The 21,830-nt window shown below is 47.3% G+C and overlaps 1 protein-coding gene across 4 annotated transcripts in view; it reads right to left on the reverse strand.

Annotated features, from left to right (window-relative positions):
* The window catches only part of LOC137423758 (disintegrin and metalloproteinase domain-containing protein 12), a 211,937-nt gene that overhangs the window by 49,817 nt on the left and 140,290 nt on the right, over positions 1–21,830 (reverse strand). For 2 of the 4 annotated variants that reach the window (XM_068111239.2, XM_068111238.2), the window contains exons 19-20: positions 7,141–7,242; positions 6,717–6,818 (exon numbers count right to left, since the gene is read on the reverse strand). The exons of 1 other annotated variant lie outside the window; for it this stretch is intronic. In XM_068111239.2, coding sequence (XP_067967340.2) covers positions 6,717–6,818; positions 7,141–7,242 — 204 coding nt within the window. Of the gene's footprint in view, positions 1–4,243; positions 4,444–6,716; positions 6,819–7,140; positions 7,243–21,830 lie in introns of those variants that run through there. One more of the 4 variants, XM_068111241.2, reaches the window with a different exon arrangement.

Genomic DNA, 21,830 nt, shown 5'->3' on the forward strand with positions numbered 1-21,830 from the left:
TCTGAGTGCTTTAAGTGTGTATTTCCATATCGTCCCGTTACCGTATTTTGTCACAGGCTGTGACCACAGTGCAGTCATTCTTGCCTTTAAATGCACTTTTTAGAAGTTCTGAAGAAACAATTTTTTGGGTTCTTGATAAAATGTTTTGTGAAAAGCAGGGTTATGTATCTTTTTTGCATTTTCATCACTTTTTATTACTTGCAATTTTGATTAGAATTATTTAGGAAAATATAGAAATAATTAAGTTGTGAAAATTTAAAGAAAGCAGGACGTTTAGGGGGAAAAAATTGTTTTGCAGAAGAAAAAAGGGTATACTGACATAAAAGTGTATTAGAAAATGGGGTGAAATTATGTAAAAATGAGAAAACGGTCAAAATGCTCCAGAAAACGGAGTAAATAAGGGCTGCGCTAGAAAAATGCTTTTTGTATGAAAATGAGCCAGAACAAACATATTCTCTCTACTTGTACTATTTGTAATGTATAACTGCATTGGACGAAGCAGTCTTTCAAACAAAAGCCATTTGGTGTTAACATTGATGATGGTGATAGTGAAACCAAAGGCTTTACATTTTGGTCATGACATATTTTAACAAATCCCAACACTTAGTCTCCTGAAGCTCTCCGCAGCTGAAGTCCAAATCGAATTTTAACAATTTGAATACAATTTTTTTTTTAAGTGGTAACACGAAACAAAAGTATTCCTGATGCAGAAAACAAAATGATAAATAAAATAAACCAATCGAGAAAGATCAGAAAAAACATTACCAACTGACGATAGCACTTGAGCCAAGTCGTTAATTAGCAGGATATTTGAGAGGATGGTAGAAACAATTAGCTGTTAGCAGGCAGGGCGAGCAGCACTAAGATGAGAGTCAATGTCAAAAATTAACTAGTTATTGGCAGGAACAGTCCAACAGCAGCTGAGCCAAAAGTTAATTGGACCAGTATCAAAATTCTCAACCACACCTGTACTCATTGTCTAGTGCTTTGGCCTTGCCTCAAAATGACAATGGAAAAGGCAGAATAGTAAGCTTAGAAAAGTAAGGAAAAGCCAAGAAGGAGAAATTTGGCAAAGGGCTCGAGGAATTCCTCGTCACAGAGATCACCCACAAACCCAAAGAACAGATTTTCCAAACACTGGAATCTCTCTCTACCTTCCAGGAAATTATTGTGCATTATGGGAGCAAAAACATTAGCCAATAAACTAAAGAAATATTTTCATGTGATGAGCAATGAAATGGGAAAATACTGGAACATTACCGGATACAGAGAGCTGGATCTTGAAAAGACCAGCAATCTTAATTGTATTTATAATCTGTAGTAAAGCAAATATTTTGTGTGTAAATGCGAAAAATCCCTAGAGTTTAAATGTAGTTGCAAGTTTGCAGATAGTAAGACTCCGACTGCGATTCTAATCCCAGATTCTAATCCCACTCTCATTCGCGCATGCTCAAATATTGTTGACTGATATGCAAATGTAATTGACTTGTGTATTAAATTAAGAAGAGGTGTTTTATGAGGAAGAAAAATGCTCTTCCTAACCGTTTGGTGCTCAAGTTCCACGTTTGAAAATTAGATGTTCTCTGAGATTCCTGGAGTTGCTTGTTCCCTGAAAGAGGGGAATCCCACAAACAGCCATGTGATCTGTGGAGTGTACAGGCTGGTTTAGAATATCGAGCAACTCGCTCGGGAAGATCACTGCTGTTCACTCGAATGTCATTAAGGTGTTTGTGAAACCGGTCACCAAGCCGTCGACCAGTATCGGAAAGGTAGAGCTTGTTGCAGAGAGTGAACGAGATACAAGAAATTACATTTTTAAGGAGATGCGTTGAGTTATCATATGACAAAGTTCAAATGGCCTGTGATGTCGAGCGAGTCATTTGGTCCTGAAACTGAAGTTGTGGGGGTGATGAAAACAACTGTTACAGCAGTTCCTTGAACAATTGAAGGTTCCTGGTTGGAATGTGGACGCCAAGGTACTTTTAAATTTAAAATATCTTCAGCTCCAGTCCCGTTTCACAGGAATAAAATACCAAGAGGCTTTCATGACTTGTGGTTTTCCAGAAATATCTCATGTGATTCACAAAAAGTTTTTTTTCTTATGAGCACCATCCGACTGGAGACCCACAGCAATGTTCATGTCTGAACTTCACGTTTTGGGTGAAAACCGCAGCACACCGGGAGCCGAAATCGATCCACATCCATCTGTCCCACTTTTCACACATCATATGCATATTTTGAAATGAAAAATAGAGTATAAATATCAAATAAGTAATAATTTTAATATTTGAAATGTTTTCATACACAGTAGTTTTTGGTAACAGTATAACTGAAGGTAACTGAAGGTATATGGTAAATGCTGATTACATGCACTTAATATATCATTGCCGATATTTCTCAATTAACTAATACTGTCAAGTTCAGATACATTTCTATTGATAACTAGTTCAATGACACAATATTTAATTAATCAGAGTGCCACTCCGAATCAACAGATGATGAAGATCTGTATGTTGGTTCCTCTTCTGCTTCATCATCCACGTGTTGACAAATGTGGCACAGGAACAAACCTCCATCAAACCATGAAATCTGGGAACGACGTTCGTGAAACCTCCAGCCATTCCATGTATGGTTGGAAATGGCTGGAGCACATTTGTGGGCATTTTTCAAAATTGAAGGCAAATAGTTTGTGTGCTGAATATTCTCAACAGGAACTGACCCGTATGGTGGAAGTAATCCCAAGTTGCTTTCCGTAATGCTGTCAAGGGGCGAATTCATCCTTGATTGATGGAATAGTACAAGCCAAGCATGAATTACACTTTATAATTGTTTTTTTTATAGAGGGCACAAATAAATACTTCCATGCTGGAGATAGTATCTGGTGATACGTAGCATGAGTCACTAAGTTTTGCGTCACTAAATCCATGCTGGCTGCCTTCGTTTTTCTTCAACAATTCCAAGGGATGTATTTTCCCTTTTTGTGCCAAAGATGCAGTAACAATATCAAACTCCGAAAAAGAATGTATCGCTGGAATGTGAGAACATAGTTTGGGATCCAGAAACTCAGCAAAGGCCAGAAATATAGACGTACCTCTGGCTATTACTTGTTCTGGATCCCAGATCCATCCAAATGTTTGAAGTAATATGTTATTCATGGGAACTTTTGCTACAAAATCTACATTGTCAATTTTTACCATCATGGCTGTATCATTCCAAACATGTTCTGGCCATGTTATCTTCATCTCTGCATCATCTATTTCTCAATCTCCACCAACTTTTTTTTTTGTGAACGTTTCTTTTCTGCACACAATTGTAAAATGTATTTATTCTTGGAAAAATTTCAGAATGTTTTATTGTAGAACTTTCAAGTTGAGAGTGTAAAAACTTCTTTGTTGGACACTGAATTTGGCTTCCTTTCCAGCACTCTTTTTTTGGAATGGTTGTGCAAATTTTTTAGAACAAATACTCATGGCTTTCTTCATTACCTTCGCAAAAGCGGAAGGTTATGTTTTGATCGCTGTGTATTTATTTGTATGTCTGTGTGTGTGTATGTTAATCGCATAACTCAAAAAGTATTCAACCGAATTGCATGAAATTTGGTGGGATGATTGGTTATTATACGGGACACATTTGATTAGATTTTGGGAAACAGATTTGCTCAAATTCTGACTATTTTTAACTCGATCGTATTTCACTCAAAGTTATGAGCGACTGAAGAAGAAGATGTCCATCCAGGACGTCATCACTATAACGCGATCTCCCGCGATCATTTCAACCTCAAAAAAAATTATAATTGCAGATTTGTCAAGAGATGAGGCATATTAACAAACGAATGAAACAGATTTGCTCAAATTCTGACTATTTTTAACTCGATCGTATTTCACTCAAAGTTATGAGCGACTGAAGAAGAGGATGTCCATCCAAGACGTCATCACTATAACGCGATCTCCCGCAATCATTTCAACCTCAAATGAAATTCAAATTGCAGATTTGTCAATCGGGGAGGCATATTAACAGACGAATGAAACAGATTTGCTCAAATTCTGATTTTTAAAAATCGATCGCATTTCACATAAAGTTTCACATCGCATACACTCCCATGCCAAGTACAGAACAGTAGCTGCGGCGAAGGTATGCGCTCTACCGAGTGCCCGGATTCTAGTTGGTTTTTTGTTCGTGTTCACAAATTATATATATATATATATATATATATATATATATATATATATATATATATATATATATATATATATATATAGGCTTTTGACCTCTTCGTTCTCAATGACCGAATGTTTGCTGCCATGTGTCATCGTTGAACATCTTTACTTATTTTTTGTTTGAATTCCAAAATGTGAAATAGAAACAGTTTTTGTTTGTTCACAGGAGGTTCGGGTTGAGTTTCTGTACTTTTGTCTTCTGACATATTTCTGTATTAATTATCACCTGAAACAAATGCGATAAAAGAGTTGTTAGCCACCACCAATAAGATGAAAAGCAAGATAAATAGGACTAAAGGTACAGAAGCCAAATGTATGATATCTGATCCTTGGTAATTCCAAACTGGAATAACAAACGACAAATGTAAATTTTATTAAAAGTATCCATGTTCCTGTTAGGTAAGTTTTCAGATGATACATTTAAATCTGCAAGCACAATATCATGATAACATACATTATATACAGTACACATCTAAAACTTAATGAAAAGGTGATAATGAATGTCAGCAAAATAAACACAAGACTTTTACATCACTGACATATTTTTCCAATCTGTAAACAATATCGTAATGATGATAAATATTCAATAATAAGTTTAATTAGCTAAATAAGTGAAATAATAAACACAAAACTGGCAAATAAGTATGTATATAAAAAAACCCAATAAAATTATTTTTTTCCCAATAACAGATATTATTTTAACATATTTGATATTATAATTGGTCATCTGTAAAAAGCAGGTCTATAATATGGACCAGCAGTTTGTTTTATTGTACACCGCTCCTTTCCTCCAGACACTGCACGACGTCATCGCCAGGCACCAAAGGGGGTCTGGCGATGACGCACGTCGAAAGGGTATTCAGTTTTCACTCCATTTGTTTTTTTTCTTTCTTGTTTATTTGTCCAGGCGATATCTCAGCCATCCTTTGACCTAGGAAGCTGAAATTTAGGCAGAATAGCGAGCATGTGCTTTAGCAAAAACAGTATTTAATTTTTATTATTATTAATCAATTAATTAATAAATTACTTAATTATCATCGATTTAGTAAGTACTTATTTATTTCAGCAATATCTCAGGCATCTTTTGAGGTAGGAAGCTGATATTTGGACATGACAATGACCAAATGATTTAGCTGTAGAGGATATTTTGGATGTTTCGATTAATTATTCAATTAACTACGCGGTTAATTCATTTTTAAAAGGTTACATATTCGGATGAAACAGTGGTGGTTTATGTATGCTATTAGCCAATTGATTCAGAAATAAGTAATTTTACGATTATTATCTATTTATTATAATTATGATTTATTTATTTTCTTTCTCATCTGGGCCATATCTCAGGCACCTTTTGAGCTAGGATGCTGATATTTGGACAACACAGTGACCAAGTGATTTGACTGTAAAGGCTATTTTTGATTTATTGATTAATCAATTAATTATTACATTTTTTGATCAATTACTTATTTAATTAATTTTCAAAAAGTTAGATTCAGATGATGCAGTGGTGGATTAGTATTTCGTTATTTTAATTACACAACGAATCAATCAATTATTTTACACTGCTCCCTCCCAATTCCGTCTCAATGTGCTGCACTGCGGCATTGCCGGGCGCCAAGGGCGTCCCGGCAATGTCACGCGCTGGAGGATATGTTGTTTATTTATTTGGCATAGGGGCGGTGTACTTTGAATGTATCTTTACTTGTTTGATTTTATTGTTAGGTGTTTGTTTGCTCAAGTTCCGGGTCTGCTGGTTTTTACCGAAAACAGAAAGCGGTCGCAAACTTTGACCCCATGCTGTAGGATTGCGGTGTCCATAAGAAATCACTTTTTGTAAACTCCACTGATTGCTCTACCAGGAAATACCTTCAAACCCAATGGCCTCAGACACAAGATTAAATCCCCCCTACCATCCCCTGACCCCCTCCTAACTCTTGGAAGATTTGGTACAAAAGATGCATGAAACAGCCCCGATATGGATGCAGAAAAGATACCTTAACCCAGCTTTGAAGATGGAAGTGGACACATTTGGTCTCTTGCTTTTCTTCAAATATCATATGGGCTCAAACGTCAAAATTGCGTGTGAAAATAAGATTTCTGGCCAGCCAAGCGTTTATCTTTCAACCAATCCAGACTGACACGAGAGGTGCCGTTGCTTTGATCGATTGATCCCCGACGGCAAGAGAGAGTTTAGCAACAATGAATGTATTCAGAAAACCAGATGCGACATGACAAACACCACAACAAAGGACGTTGGTCTTTCTTTCCTTCCCATTTATACCCCCTTGGACCAACATAGGACCTCCTAGGAGGTTCTTCTTTCCAAAAGCAACGAGCGATTTCCCAGCGATTATTCTATAAAGGTCAACGAACCCTAACAACATAACATAAAGGAGATGAAAGATGAAACTTACCATAGAATGCCATTTCTACATTGCACTACCAATTTTACTTCTGCAGATTATTGCACTTATGACTCTGCCTTATGACCAGAAGGATTACCTGAGGATTCAAGGATCTTAATGTTCACAGTAGAGATGGCGTCTGAGCTCAAGTCAGTGCTGGACGAAGCAGTGATGGGCTGTGGTGCCACATTTTCACGATCTGAGTATCACCAAGAAGCATTATAAGCTAGGAATAATGATGCAATGTAATATTATCCGTGGGAAATCATCTCTTAAGGTGCATGGAAGTCAGGTGAGAGGCAAAAAGTAACGTCTGTGCAATATAGCAGGAAAATGCTTGTGTAAGATATAGCAACCATGATAAATAGCTGCAGCTTTTATATGCCACAATCTTCAAATCGTGTAAGAATGAAGAATAAATTGGATGTGTAAAAGGTGAGGTTTGCAGTTTGTACAAAAACTCATTTTACTCACGCAGATGCATTGTACCTGTGGCTCTGTTTTATGACCTGAAGGATTACCTGATGAGCCAGGGCTCTTAATGCTGACAGTAAGAATGGCGTCTGAGCTCAAGTCATTGCTGGATGGAGCAGTACTGGGCTGTGAGGTCACCATTTCAGGATCTGAGTATCATCAAGAAGCATTATAAACTAGGAATGATGCAATGTAATATTATCCGTAGGAAATAATTTCCTATAGTGCATGAAAGTCAGGTGAGATGCAAAAGGTAACGTCTGTGTGAAATAGTAGGAAAATGCTAGCGTAAGGTATAGCAACTGTGATACACAGCCATAGTTTTTATATACCACAATGTACACACCATGTGAGAAAGAAGAACAAATTTTCAAGTGTAAAAGGCGATAAACGCAGCTGCTTATTGTAATGCCAATATATATATATATATATATACCGGTATATATATATATATATATATATATATATATATATTAGGGTGGGCTTCAAAAAATCAAAATGCAGATATTCTCCGGGACATGGTCTATTTTTGTTCCTTTTGGTGTCAAAGGAAACCACACCAAATTTGAATGGAATCCAATAATATGTAGGGGTGCCACATCAGTGATGAAATTTCCACCATGCAAAAATAGGAATTCCCATTTTTTGGGCTGTATATACACAAAATAAATACATAATTATATATATACATTAAATATAATATTAAAAATAAATATATAGTAAATATACATTAAATAATAAATATACATAAATACACATTATACATTATATATATACAATATATTATACATACAGTTTTGAGACTTCCTATGATCACTATCTGGGCAATTTTCATGCATGTTTTGTACAGGTTCCCGGGGTCAGGGGTACGCTTTTTTAGTGTGTAATATGTAGGCCTAACTTATTGACTGTGGCTCTTTTGTAGAGAGTGACCCTGTGGAGTAAGAATTAACAGGATTTTACCCACATTCTTGCTTATTTTGCAGGTATGGCATGTGCTAGTACCAGTGTTTCATTGAAAACTCGGGCTCAGGATAATGTGTATCTCATTGGGTCCACTTCTGGAGATGCCATCAAAGGTGCCAAGCTCCCGACTGTGCATCAATCTCTTGTCCTGTTTTTCCATCACCTGAAGAAGGAGAATCGCACTGCCCGGGAGAGTGCAACCCTCACCATTGAAGAGGTTGTGAAGTTCTGGGAAAAAGCTCACCTACCTACAACGACGAAGCAGCACTGCATCCATCGTTTGGAGAGGCTATATGAAGAATGGAGGAGCCTCCAAAAAGGTGCAAAGCGGGGTGGTGCGACCCAAGAGAAAAAGGAAGCATCCTTCAAGGCCTCCTTGGAGAAGACGTTTGATCTTAGGCATGCAGATTCGGAGGCCATAATCACCAACCCCGAGGACAGGAAGTTTCTTCACGATCAATTCTCAGAGAGGAAGGCTTCAATGGGATCTGTAGACACTGTGTTGGAAGCAAAAACGTTCTTGTGTGTTTGAAAGATCAGCAGCCACGAGATGATTATCGTGAACTCCTAGAACTGACTGTCATCTACATGGGAGGAATCCCACCTCGTGGAATCCGGATCATGGCTCCAGGAGCAATGCACAGAGCCAGATGGATGGCAAAAGCACTATATTCACTACAGGTGTTCATGTTTCGGTCAGAGTTCCACTTGACACTTCGAGAGGCGAGAGAACTCCGAGCCTTCAACATTTTTGTCTGCCTTGTGTATGTACAGGCTTGGTTTCGGGCTCCACAAGCTATTGAGGCTCCCCTGAATGACATTAACCTCTTCAAGAAGTTGGAAAAGTTTGAACAAATCAATCAGAAGATGGCTCAGGCAGCCTTGAAGGCACTTGGCCGCCACACGTGGTACATGAGCCCAGTACTAGTGGCATTTGCATTCTTTGACACCAGAATTGACAAAGAAAGCAAGATCAATATGATTGAAGCATTGAAAAATGACGGTGAAAACCCCTCTCAAAAGAGACCAGCTATCAAACGAGGAACCGCCCTGTCAATCGCTGGCCTCATAACAAAACACACCAAGCATTTCTTCAGCATCCTAGGGACCCCAACTGATTGGATGGATAAGGATCCTGGTTCATGGGAGCAAGAAACCAGCTTTCAGGAAGCAAAGAAAGCCGCCAGTGGCTTAGTCGTGGTGAACGACAGGGCAGAAAGGGGTGTCGCATTGATACAAGACTACAATAAGCTCCTTACAAAGGATGAAGAGCAAAAGCAAGCTCTGCTCCAAGTTGTTGCTGCTCACAGGAAGATGTACCCCGATGCCAAGAAGGCAACAGTGGTGAAACAGGCCCAGAAATAGGAGTTACATTTCTCATTATATTTGGGTTTTTTAATATTATGTGATATGGTGTCTCTTCATTTTATGAACTGAACATTTGGATTGTTATCATTGAATTTGAGTTTTCATAGCAATATAGTGCTATTTGTGCAGCTATTGTAACTTGTGTTTGCTAGAATACAAAGAAAGTGAGTGGAGGGTGGATTTTCATAAAACAAACTTCTGGTTTTGCTTTCGATCCATGTATAGAAAAGTTTTGTAGACACCTTTAGTTTGAAGGCTGATGTGGCACCCCTAAATAAAATCAGATTGCTTTCATATTTGGTGTCTTTTCATTTTGGAACAAAAGGAACAACATAAAGCCATGTCCCAGTAAATATTTAAAAAAAATTATTTTGAGCACCACCCTAATATATATATATATATATATATATATATATATATACTGTATATATATATATATATATATATATATACTGTATATATATATATATATATATATATATATATATATATATATATATATATATATATATATACTGTATATATATATATATATATATATATATATATATATATATATATATATATATATATATATATATATATATATATATAATGGAATATTAAAGGAAACAGCGAGGTAAACAACAGAACCAGTTTACAAAACTGGATTTGTATTGTTTTCAAAGGGATTACAAAATACATTCCTGCTGTCGGAGAACAATTCTGCACTTGAATCTGATTAATAGAACAAGCACCAATCCCCGCTGATGTGTGTCAAAGTGAGCACCTATTCCTATAAAGGCCTACTCGGGATCATTATTTTTCAAAAATAGTAGACCCACAATGGGAGCAACAGGAAGGATCATGTTATTATCCTCTCTAGAGTATATAGATTGCAGTTGATCTAGGCTCTGGTCTGTTATTCTGTGGTGGACGTGATGAGCATTTAATACCTCAATGACGTCGGAATTCCTCCAGATTTATATATACTAGTGTAGCGGCTACCGCTGGGTTTTCACAATCGCCTTGCACCTATCAAGGACGCGGAGCGATCACCATGCCGGGCTCGTCCAGGACGCCCGGGCAGGCCCGCGCTCAACTTGCCAGGCCTCGGTCGGGACGCCCGGGCATGCCCGGGCAGGCTCGCCCTCAACTTGCCAGGCCGCAGCCAGGACGCTGGGCCACGCCCCCTCTCGCCTTTCCTGGGCAAACGCTCCGGGATAATATGTATATATATTGCTGCCCGATAAACGGGCTTTTCAGAGTGCCTGAGTGTTTGGTTTGATTAAAGCAACTCGGATGAATTCCAGCTTTTTGTCGCGTCCATTCTTCCGATCGGCGTGGGAGCCCCAGCTCCTTCATTGGTGACCTACCGACATGGACACGGCAGTCGCCCTTAAACTGCCTACCTTCTGGGAGGCTCACGCGGCGGTTTGGTTCGCACAGGCGGATTCCCTGTTCGCCCTGCGAGGCATCACGGCCGACGACACCCGCTTCCACCATGTGGTAGCAGCGCTCGGTTCGGCCACCGCGGCCCGCGCCCTGAGCCTCCTCGAGAGCCCGCCAGCCGCCGACAAATACGGCGTGATTAAGAAGCTTCTCCTCGACGCTTTCGTCCTCCCATCGGCGGAACGCGCACGGCGCCTGCTCGACCTGCCCGAGCTCGGCGACACGCGCCCTTCCGAGCGAATGGACTACATGCTTTCACTGCTCGGCGAGCACTCTCCGGCATTCCTGTTCCGGGAGCTGTTCCTCCGTCAGCTGCCTAACCCGGTACGCCTCGCCCTGGCAAGCACGACGATCACAGATCCCCGGGCCCTTGCCAGAGAAGCCGACAAGATCTCCGCCGCAGGACAGCGCATCGCAGCGGCGACATGGGACCCACCGCCGTCCGACGCAACACCCATGGCGCCCGAGCACCCGGCACGGTCGAACGACCGAACTGCCGACGCAATTGGCGGCCGCAACACCGAGCCGACCACCTCCAGCACGACGACCGGGGCCTCCACCTGACAAAGCGTGGTGTTACTATCATGCCAGGTTCGGACAGAAGGCCCGGCCATGCCGACCCCCGTGCACCTTCGGCAGGCCGGGAAACGGCCGGGCCGGCGTTCATGACCAGCCATGAGCGCCGGCCACACGGGCAACTTACTGTTCATCACGGATAAAGCGTCCGGACGGCGCTTCCTGTGCGACACCGGCGCCCAACTGAGTGTCATACCCGCCTCTGACCAGGACAGGCAATCCGCGGTTTGCGGCCCCTCCTTGGTTGCGGCCAACGGATCGACCATCCGCACCTTCGGCCCGCGCAACGTCACCCTCTGCTTCGGCGGCCAACGCTTTGCTTGGACGTTTGTAACCGCAAACGTGCCCATGGCTCTGCTAGGCGCCGACTTCCTCTGCGCACATGGACTGCTGGTGGACGTCCAACGGCGTCGTTTAATCAACGCCGAAACCTTCAGCTCCCTGGTATGCACATTGAGCAGCTCCGCGCCGACCGAGCTGGCATGCGCCGTCCCGGCGGCGAACGAGTTTGCTCGCCTGCTCACGGAGTTCCCGGCCCTCACGCGGCCGACGTTTTCGGCCGTCGCAGTACGGCATGGGATCGAGCACCACATACCAACCACGGGCCCGCCGGTCTACGCCAGGGCCCGCCGCCTCGACCCAGCCAAGCTCGCCGTGGCGAAGGCCGAATTCGACGCGTTGGAGCACCTCGGCATCGTGCGGCGCTCCGACAGCGCGTGGGCCTCGCCACTGCACATCGTGCCAAAGCCGGGGGGTGGATGGCGCCCGTGTGGCGACTACCGCCGTCTCAATGACGCTACCACCCCCGACAGGTACCCGATCCCGCATATCCAAGACTTCTCCGCCCGTCTGGCGGGACGGGTCATTTTTTCGAAAATTGATCTCATACGGGGATATCACCAGGTACCTGTCAGGGCGGCCGACATCCCTAAAACGGCAGTCATCACGCCGTTCGGCTTATTCGAATTCTTGCGGATGCCGTTTGGTCTCAAGAACGCGGCTCAGGCGTTCCAGCGCTTGATGGACGGCGTGCTGCGTGACCTGCCGTTCCTTTTCGTTTACCTGGACGACATCCTCGTCGCCAGCACGTCCCGGGCCGAGCACCTCCTCCACCTCCGAACACTGTTCGGGCGCCTCAGCGAGCACGGCCTCATCGTCAACCCGGCCAAATGCCACTTCGGCACGACGGCCGTTCATTTTTTGGGCCACCACATCACCAAGAACGGGGCCGTGCTGCTGCCAACCAAGGTCGAGGCCATCACCACGTTCCCGCGTCCCGCACCATAAAGGCCCTGCAGGAATTCCTGGGAATGGTGAATTTTTATCACCGCTTCGTGCCCCGCGCTGCTCAACTCATGCGGCCCCTCTACGAAGCCCTCCGGGGCAAGCCGGCCAAGCACGACATCGCCTGGTCCGCAGCAATGGATGCGGCCTTCCAAAGCTCAAAGCGGGCCCTCGCCGACACAACACTGCTCGCTCACCCGGTGCTCAACGCTCCCATCGCCCTCACCACGGATGCCTCCGACTACGCGGTGGGCGCCGTACATGAGCAATGGGTGAACGGGGTTTGGCAGCCACTCGCTTTTTCAGCCGGCAGCTCCGGCCGAACGAGCTCAAATACAGCACGTTTGACCGGGAGCTCCTCGGTCTACACCTGGCCGTCCGCCATTTCCGCCACCTCCTGGAGGGCCGACCTTTCACGGCGTTCGTCGACCACAAGCCGTTGGTTTACGCCATGGCCAAGGTCACGGAGCCGTGGTCGGCCCGCCAACAGCGCCACCTCTCCGCCGTGTCGGAGTTTACCACGGACATCCGGGCACGTCGCCGGCAAAAAACAACGCCGTGGCCGACTGTCTTTCCCGGGCCAGCGCGAACGCGGTCCACCTGGGCGTGGACTTTGCGCTTATGGCGGCGGACCAAACCACCGACACCACGGTGCAAGCCCTCCGGGCGGCGGACACGGGCCTCCGCCTGGCCGACATCCCCTTCGCGGACACTGTCCTGCTCTGCGACGTCTCCCAAGGCCAGCCTCGCCCCATCGTGCCCGTCACCTGGCAACGCCGCATCTTCGCCTCCCTCCACGGCCTTTCCCACCCGGGGCCGGAAAGCTTCCCAGAAGCTGGTGTCGGCGCGATTCGTCTGGCACGGCCTTCGTCGGGACGTCCGCGATTGGACCAGCACCTGCACGGCCTGCCAATGGGCCAAGGTCCACCGACACACCCAGGCCCCGCTGGCACCTTTCACCGTGCCCCGAACGACGTTTCGACCACGTCAACGTGGATCTGGTGGGCCCCCTCCCCCCGTCACGGGGGTTCACACACCTGCTCACCATGGTGGACAGGACACCAGGTGGCCGGAGGCCGTTCCCCTCGTCTCCACCACCACCGCCGACGTGGCGCAGGCTTTCATCGCCACCTGGGTCGCCCGCTTCGGCGCACCGGCGGACATCTCGTCAGACCGCGGACCACAGTTCACCTCCGAGCTGTGGGGCGCGGTCGCCCGCAACCTGGGGGTCAAGCTCCACCGTACTACGGCCTACCACCCCCAAGCAAACGGGTTGTGCGAGCGATTCCACCGCTCCATGAAGGCCGCGCTCATGGCCGGCCTTCAAGACGGCGGTTGGGCCGACCGGCTGCCGTGGGTCCTTTTGGGCCTCCGCACGGCCCCCAAGGAGGACCTCCAGGCATCCACCGCCGAGCTTGTCTATGGCCAGGCGCTACGCGTCCCGGGCGAATTCGTGCCCGACGCTACCAGTCCCTGGTCCGCAGCTCACCAGCGCTCGGACCTCCAGGAGGCCGCCCGACGGTTTGCCCCCGTGCCAACATCCCACCACGGTGACCCCCAGTCCTACGTCCCCCCAGCACTTCGCACAGCGGAGTATGTTTTTGTGCGTCACGACGCACATCGGGGGCCACTACGGCCGCCGTACGACGGGCCCTTCCGGGTGCTGCGATCGGACGACAAGTCGTTCGTCATCGACATCGGCGGCAGGTCGGACCGGATTGCGGTGGACCGCCTCAAGCCGGCGCACGTGGACGTCGACCACCCACCACGGGTGGCCCTTCCGCCGCGGCGAGGCCGCCCCCCGTCCACGGTGCCCCCCACTCGACCGCCCACCACCACACCGGACCCCCTCCCACGACCCACCAGGGGTCGCTTCGGCCGGGTCATCAGGACCCCCCTCAAATTGACCCTGCCGGTGCAAGTCGATTCTGGGGGGACGTGTGTAGCGGCTACCGCTGGGTTTTCACAATCGCCTTGCACCTATCAAGGACGCGGAGCGATCACCATGCCGGGCTCGTCCAGGACGCCCGGGCAGGCTCGCCCTCAACTTGCCAGGCGCAGCCAGGACGCTGGGCCACGCCCCCTCTCGCCTTTCCTGGGCAAACGCTCCGGGATAATATGTATATATATTGCTGCCCGATAAACGGGCTTTTCAGAGTGCCTGAGTGTTTGGTTTGATTAAAGCAACTCGGATGAATTCCAGCTTTTTGGCGAGTCCATTCTTCCGATCGGCATGGGAGCCCCAGCTCCTTCATTAGAATATAAGACCCGTCGCTTTGCTGATGGAAATAACAATCTTTGCTGCGATGGCTAATCTATGGGGGCGCCAAACCAACACCTCCGCTAAACCATCACCTAGCCAAGCCAACACATCTGCCAAACCAACACATCCGCCAATCCATCCCCTCTGCCAAACCAACACATCCGCCAAACCAACACATCCGCCAAACCAACACATCCGCCAAACCATTCCCTCCGCCAAACCAACACATCCGCCAAAACAACACATCCGCCAAACCAACACATCCGCCAAACCAACACATCCGCCAAACCAACACATCCGCCAAACCAACACATCCGCCAAACCAACACATCCGCCAAACCAACACATCCGCCAAACCAACACATCCGCCAAACCAACACATCCGCCAAACCAACACATCCGCCAAAACAACACATCCGCCAAACCCAACACATCCGCCAAAACAGCACATCTGCCAAACCAACACATGCGTCAAGGGGGGGGGGGGGGGGGGGGGGAAGGATTCCTGGGAGAATCTTCTCTCTGTGCAGGGATAACCACTTCAAGTGTTGGCATTTGCAGTTTTGACACGCGTGTCCATGTACCCGTAATTTTTTATTTTTTAAACAAACCTTTTTTTGGATCACAAACACTCTCGGGAGTTACGTGAATCCACCATAGTTGGATTTATTGTAATCCGTCCTCAAGTTATAACACAACAAACAGACAGACAGGGCTCCCTTTATTATATATGTGTATATATATATATATATATATATATATATATATATATATATATATATATATATATATATATATATATATATATATATATATATATTGTTATGAATTTGGTAGAGCAACATCTAGAGCTAGGTAGATCTGAATAGGTAGGTATTCGGCTGTCGTGACAGGGACTCTACATGTAATAAGTTCTTGATGTTTAGGCGTTTGTCGGGGGAAGATGTATGATTGTGGACCTACCTGGAGGTTCGAGTGGTAAATAGTGAGGGATTAAAGGTAACGCCCCTGTGAGTCTCACCTAGTAGTCAAACCTTTGTCCATTATGGCACTGCAAACCACATAAACATTAGTTAGGTCCTTAGCTCAACATTAAATAATTCCTTTCCCTGACAATGACTTCGGAATAAATGGACAGGAAACCAGGCCAAAAACACCGCCACAATACACCGCCACCGTTTACACCTACAAGGCCTACAAACCTCGCCTGGCACGTGTTACACAAGAACCGCGGGGTCGGGGACGGGAGATGTCAGGAGTGGGATGCCGCAGAGGGCGTGACCTGGGCGAGCCGGCGAGTTGGGAGGCTTATGATTGGCTGAGGAGTGCGCCAATGTGACGTCATCGGCCAGAGATATTAGCGACGGTCGGACGCCATTTCGTGGCACACCGGGCACACCGAGCACAGTGAGCAGTCGGCAGTTGGCACTGAAGAGTTGAGGCAGTTCGTTGAACAGTTGGCACACCGAGCACACCGAGCACACAGAGCACACGGCAGTTCGCAGCAGTTCGTTGCAGTTCGAGGTTCGTTCGTCGCAGTTCGTTGAACAGTTGGCACTGAACAGTTGGCACTTGGCTGCCAGCACTCCCGCAGAGAGTCGAGTCGAGTGGAGTTAAAAGGAGTCCTTCCTGTCCCTGGTCAAGTGGAGTTCGTTTGCTCTGTGCAGCCCTGCGTTGGACCTTTGGAGCAAGGGAGCTCGTGGTGTGGGTGTGCCGTTGAACCGACGAGGCCTGGTGGCGCTTGGAGGCGCGGGGCCGTGTTACACTGAAGACGAAAGGAGCCAGATAAGCCCGATCTCCGCGTTTACACTTTACATGACGAGACGTGTTATTTTCGTATTAATCTCCCTCGTATCGTGTTTGGTATCTGTTGTGTGTGGGATCCCAATTTAGGCTTATTAGAGTTATTAGTACTACCGGCGCGGGCTTTTTCACTGTCTTTACTTTTCATTAATAAATCCTTGTATTATTTTCTGTATATATCTGAACGCAGTTTTCCTGGGTGTTTCATTTTAATAGATAAGGCTGCGGAGCTTTGCTGTGTCTGCCATTCCGCGCGTTTAACTTTGTGTTGAGTTTGAATCCGCCATTGAGTTTTCGCCTCGGGAGTTAAAGTCTCGTAATCGGTCATCCGTAACTGTGGTGTTAATCACGGTTGCGTAACAAGTGGTGTCAGGAGTGTAGGATTTGAACCCGTCGGACAAATTTTTTTGTCCGCGGCGAGACATCGACACGGTCGGGCGTACATTGCGCCCGACGTTCGAACGCAAATTTTTTATAGGCGAGGCGGAGAAATTTAGTAATCAATTGGGCAAACGGAGCGCGATATCGCGTCTTCGTCAAATTTAAATTGTGTTTTTGGAATTGAAATAAATACGCGCGCGGGGAACGACCTTCCGAAAAGCGGATGTCGGAGGTCGACGAAATGGAGGTGCGTAGCGAGGCCTCCGTCAGCGTTGGGAGTGAGCCGGAAATAGGGGAATTAGATGTCGACGTGAGCCTTGGAACCTCCCCCGTCCCGAGCACCAACTTATCCCCCTCCCCCACCGGGGAGTCGGGAGTAGTAGGAACGGCCCCGACAACCGACCAGATGTTGGGTCAATTGCTTCGAAAAATGGAAGGGATGGAAAAGAACAGTGAGCGATTGGGAAAGCAGATGGGAGACATGAACGCACAGAGTGAGCGAGCCAGTCGGGAATTGAATGACAAAATTGACGGGCTGGAAAATAAAATGAGTAAGAGAATTGAAGGGATGAAAAATAAAATGGAGTCGCAGGGGAAGGAATGGAGGGAAGGACTGAAGGACATGAGTGACCAAAGTAAGGGATTGAAAGGGGAATGTTTCCCACATTCTGGCCTGGTTGTTTATCGGGACCGTGTGGATGTCACAACACCCCAACCGGGGGATGAATTTGGAATTGTGCAGCACCAGGGCGGTGGTGCGGAGCAAGAGGGGGTAGAGTTTTTGGGGGTCCGTGCAATGGAGCCGGACCAGTTATTTATTGGGGATATTGATCAAAGCCTGGCGGGGCCAGGAATGATTTGTAATGATGATGATGATGAGGATGATTTGATCCAGCGGCTGGAGACCTGTGACAGTCCCATGGAGGTAGAGCTTGTTCAGGCCAAAAGGAGCCTGGGTGATGAGGTGAGTTGGTCCGAGGAGGTGGTTGGAATGACCGAGGGGACGCTCACTGTACACTGCTATTTGGAAACGGAGGCTCCAAAATTGGACAACCAGTTGGGGGAGTGTGTTGGCTCCGGGCTGGATTTGGATCTTGGAGGATCGGGAGATAAAGCTTCTGGAGATTTGGTCCCTGTAGGGAATTTGGATCAACTGCAGGGAGGGGCAGAACAACCGGTGGTAGAGGTTGTTCCCTGCAGCTGCGGTTTGGCAGTGGGAATGAAAATTTGTAAAAGAAAATTTAAAATAAAATTACAATGGGAAATTGATTTGGAGCAGCCATGGTGGGGATTGGTCCCCGGGCTGCGGGATTTGGACATGGAGAGGTCATGGGTGATGGCCTCGGGCAAAAGTTGCCCCTTTCAAAATTTGGGTATGCCAGCCAGCTGGGGGGCTGTGATGGCGAGATTTGGACGTGGGGTCCAGCCTTGGGTGTCGAGGTACGACCTGGGTCCCACGGGGGGTCTGGTGGAGTGTGGCGTCCCTTGTCCGTCGGGGCGCCGTCCGAGCTGGTGGCTCGGGCCGGCAGGGTCACCGGACCCTGGTGGGGGTTAAGACCTCCAGGGAGGTCCGAGGTGGTTTCTCAAGCCTGGGATGGCAAATATTGAGGACCACTAGGGGGAGGTGTTGTGGGTCGCGCTTTGGTGGTGGCACCGCAGATGGCCAGCTTGGGCCTGATGTAGTGATCACCCGGGCATGCGACCTGACACCCTCTCCCTGAGACTTTGGGACAACTGGCATGTGATGACCTGCCATGCCGTGTTGGTCGATGGACGCGGGTCAAACCGAATGGACAGGGATGGAGATAGCCTGCCGGACAACCATTGGGGCATCTGTGGAACGTGATGGTGTGAGTGACCTTCCACAGATGCTCCGTTATGATTTATGGACTCTCGGGTTGGGAAGAGAGCCATGGGGATGTGAATCGGGAGATGTGTAACGAGCCGAGCATATGGGCCATGCTCGGCTGGCATGTGTATGGCAAAGCATCCTTCTTTGGTGAGGTTAGTGAAATGTGACAAATGGTTGGCATGGGTAATCTGTGGGTTAGATGGAAATTTAAGGGTGGATTTTTAAATGCCATGGTGGACACTGTACAGTGACGCCATTATTGATCCAGGTGTGTAGACCAAAGTGTTGGAGGCTGTGATGAAATTAATAAGGTAGCAGGACACAGTTTCAACTGATTGCGGGGGCAACTGTGATGATATTTGGGACGCGGGATGATGGGGATGTAGTTGTGTAGCCTGAGGGTCAACGTGGTGCTGTGCGTGTCCGAGGTGTGTGAACCATGTCTTCTGGGTGGGTCTCCTGGTGGAGCATGGCTGTTGACTGGACCTTGGTGTGGTCAAGTGTGGGTGAGCACTGGGGGGGCTGCAGTTCTGTAGTCGGACTGGGGGATGATGGGGAGGTGCAGGGGACGTGGCTGTAGGGATGCCACGCACTGCGACCGTGCCCCCCAGGGCCGAGGTTGTGTGTGCGGTAGTGTGTGTTGTGGCAGCAAGTGCTCACCACATTGGCCAGCTGGGGCTGCTGCAGCTGTGTTCCTCGCAGGGGGGCCGAAGGATGGATGGTGGGTCGCACCCTTATGGACACTCATGGGCCATGTTGGCGTTTTGACTGCTCACCTTGTCCCGGTGACCCTTGCACGGTAGAGGTGCAGAGCTGTCGTGGCCATAGGTAGTTGTGTAGTGATGATCACCGTTGGATGCGGATCCACATACCTGCCAGTGTAGTGGGGACAAAAGAGAAATTTGGAAGTATTTGGTAGGCCCAATGTGAAATTTTGGGAATTGTATGGGTGGATGACACTCTTGAACCTGACCAACCTGCAACTACCTGCACTTGAGGTGAGTGTTTTGAGGAGTACTGTCCCAGGCTTTAGGACTTGCTTTGGAAATTGGGGACATGTAAATTGGAGTTGGGAGGCGGGTGAGAGTGATGACATGGCCGGTGAGGGGATGGAATGGGAGCCACAGTGTCTTGTGGGTGGCGTATGTTTTTGTATTGTGGTTAGGTGTTTTGATGTGGTCGTGAGAGTGGAACCTGGAGAGTGAGTGATGATTATTGGAGATAATGAGGGGCGATACTTGTGCTTTTGGAAATGTGCTTTTGGAAATGTGTGATGGTTTAAATGTGAACTGGGGGATTTCACATGTGGCAGGCCATGGCAAGCCTTGTAACACCTTTTACACCAAGAATTGTACTGAATTGTGCTGAGTTGTGTGGAGAATTGAATGGCAGCGGGGGAGGAAGTGTGTTTTGGGGTCTTGTGGGTGGGGAAGGTGTGTGTGTCCGCAGGTACAGAGCAAGCTCTGAGGAGCGATGCCTGCGGGCCCCCCTCTGCGGCAATTACCCCTGGCAGCCGGTGGTAACTGGAAATTGGAGCTCGTCGGTGGAGGGTCTGGTTGGGCGCCGCGGGGTGAGGAAGTCCCCCGGTGACCCGTGTTGCTGCGCGAAAGCAGGAGGCAAAGGAGCCTGGTGTGTGTGGAGACCCTCACCGGCGAGGTAACGGCGGAAAGGGGCTGTTGGGCTGTCACGGGGCCAAGAGGTAAAGGGGGGGGGGGGCAATGAACTTGTAAGTCGGTTGACTTGTTTTTGGGACTGCGGGCACCACAGCCTGATGCGCCCCCGCCATCTTTTTGTGCGGTACCTCCCCGCTGCCTAGTTGAGGAATGCACACACACGTGAATGACATCAATGCCATGGTCCTGCAGGGGGTGTATTGAAATAAGTGCTTTGTTGATTTCTGAAATGCCTTGATGACCTATGGAATGAGAATGAGTGGTTAAGGGGTCTGGTTGCATGAATGTGGGCGAAATCCACCGAGCCGTGTCACTCACCTGTAACATCTGGACAGGGCCCGTGGAAATTTAGGGGGATGCATTGGGGATGGCCCCGCAGGTAAGGTTGAGTCTTGTGGCATCCACCGGGGGACGCGGTCTGTAGACCGGGGTATGTACAAAGGTTAGAGTTTTGAGTTTGGAAAGATGGTTAAGTTTTGTGGTTAAGTTAGTGTTGTGTGTTGTTTGTTTCCTCCCTCCACAGGAACAACGAAGAAAATGTACATACTTGCATGATGGTTAAGGGGTTCAGCATGTTAAGGAAGTGTAGGTAGGTAGTCCGACTCACTTCCCACAGCCCTTCCTGATTTATTTCATAGGCTAATTAAGTGTGTGACAGTAAGTGTTAAGGCTGGAATGGTAGAGCCTGCGGTGAACCTTGCAGGAGCTACGGTTCCAGGGGGGGGGGGGGGGGCTGTGTTATGAATTTGGTAGAGCAACATCTAGAGCTAGGTAGATCTGAATAGGTAGGTATTCGGCTGTCGTGACAGGGACTCTACATGTAATAAGTTCTTGATGTTTAGGCGTTTGTCGGGGGAAGATGTATGATTGTGGACCTACCTGGAGGTTCGAGTGGTAAATAGTGAGGGATTAAAGGTAACGCCCCTGTGAGTCTCACCTAGTAGTCAAACCTTTGTCCATTATGGCACTGCAAACCACATAAACATTAGTTAGGTCCTTAGCGCAACATTAAATAATTCCTTTCCCTGACAATGACTTCAGAATAAATGGACAGGAAACCAGGCCAAAAACACCGCCACAATACACCGCCACCGTTTACACCTCCAAGGCCTACAAACCTCGCCTGGCACGTGTTACACA

This window comes from Myxine glutinosa, chromosome 3 (assembly GCF_964187855.1).
Source record: "Myxine glutinosa chromosome 3, kmMyxGlut1.1, whole genome shotgun sequence".
Classification (NCBI taxonomy): Eukaryota; Metazoa; Chordata; class Myxini; order Myxiniformes; family Myxinidae; genus Myxine; species Myxine glutinosa.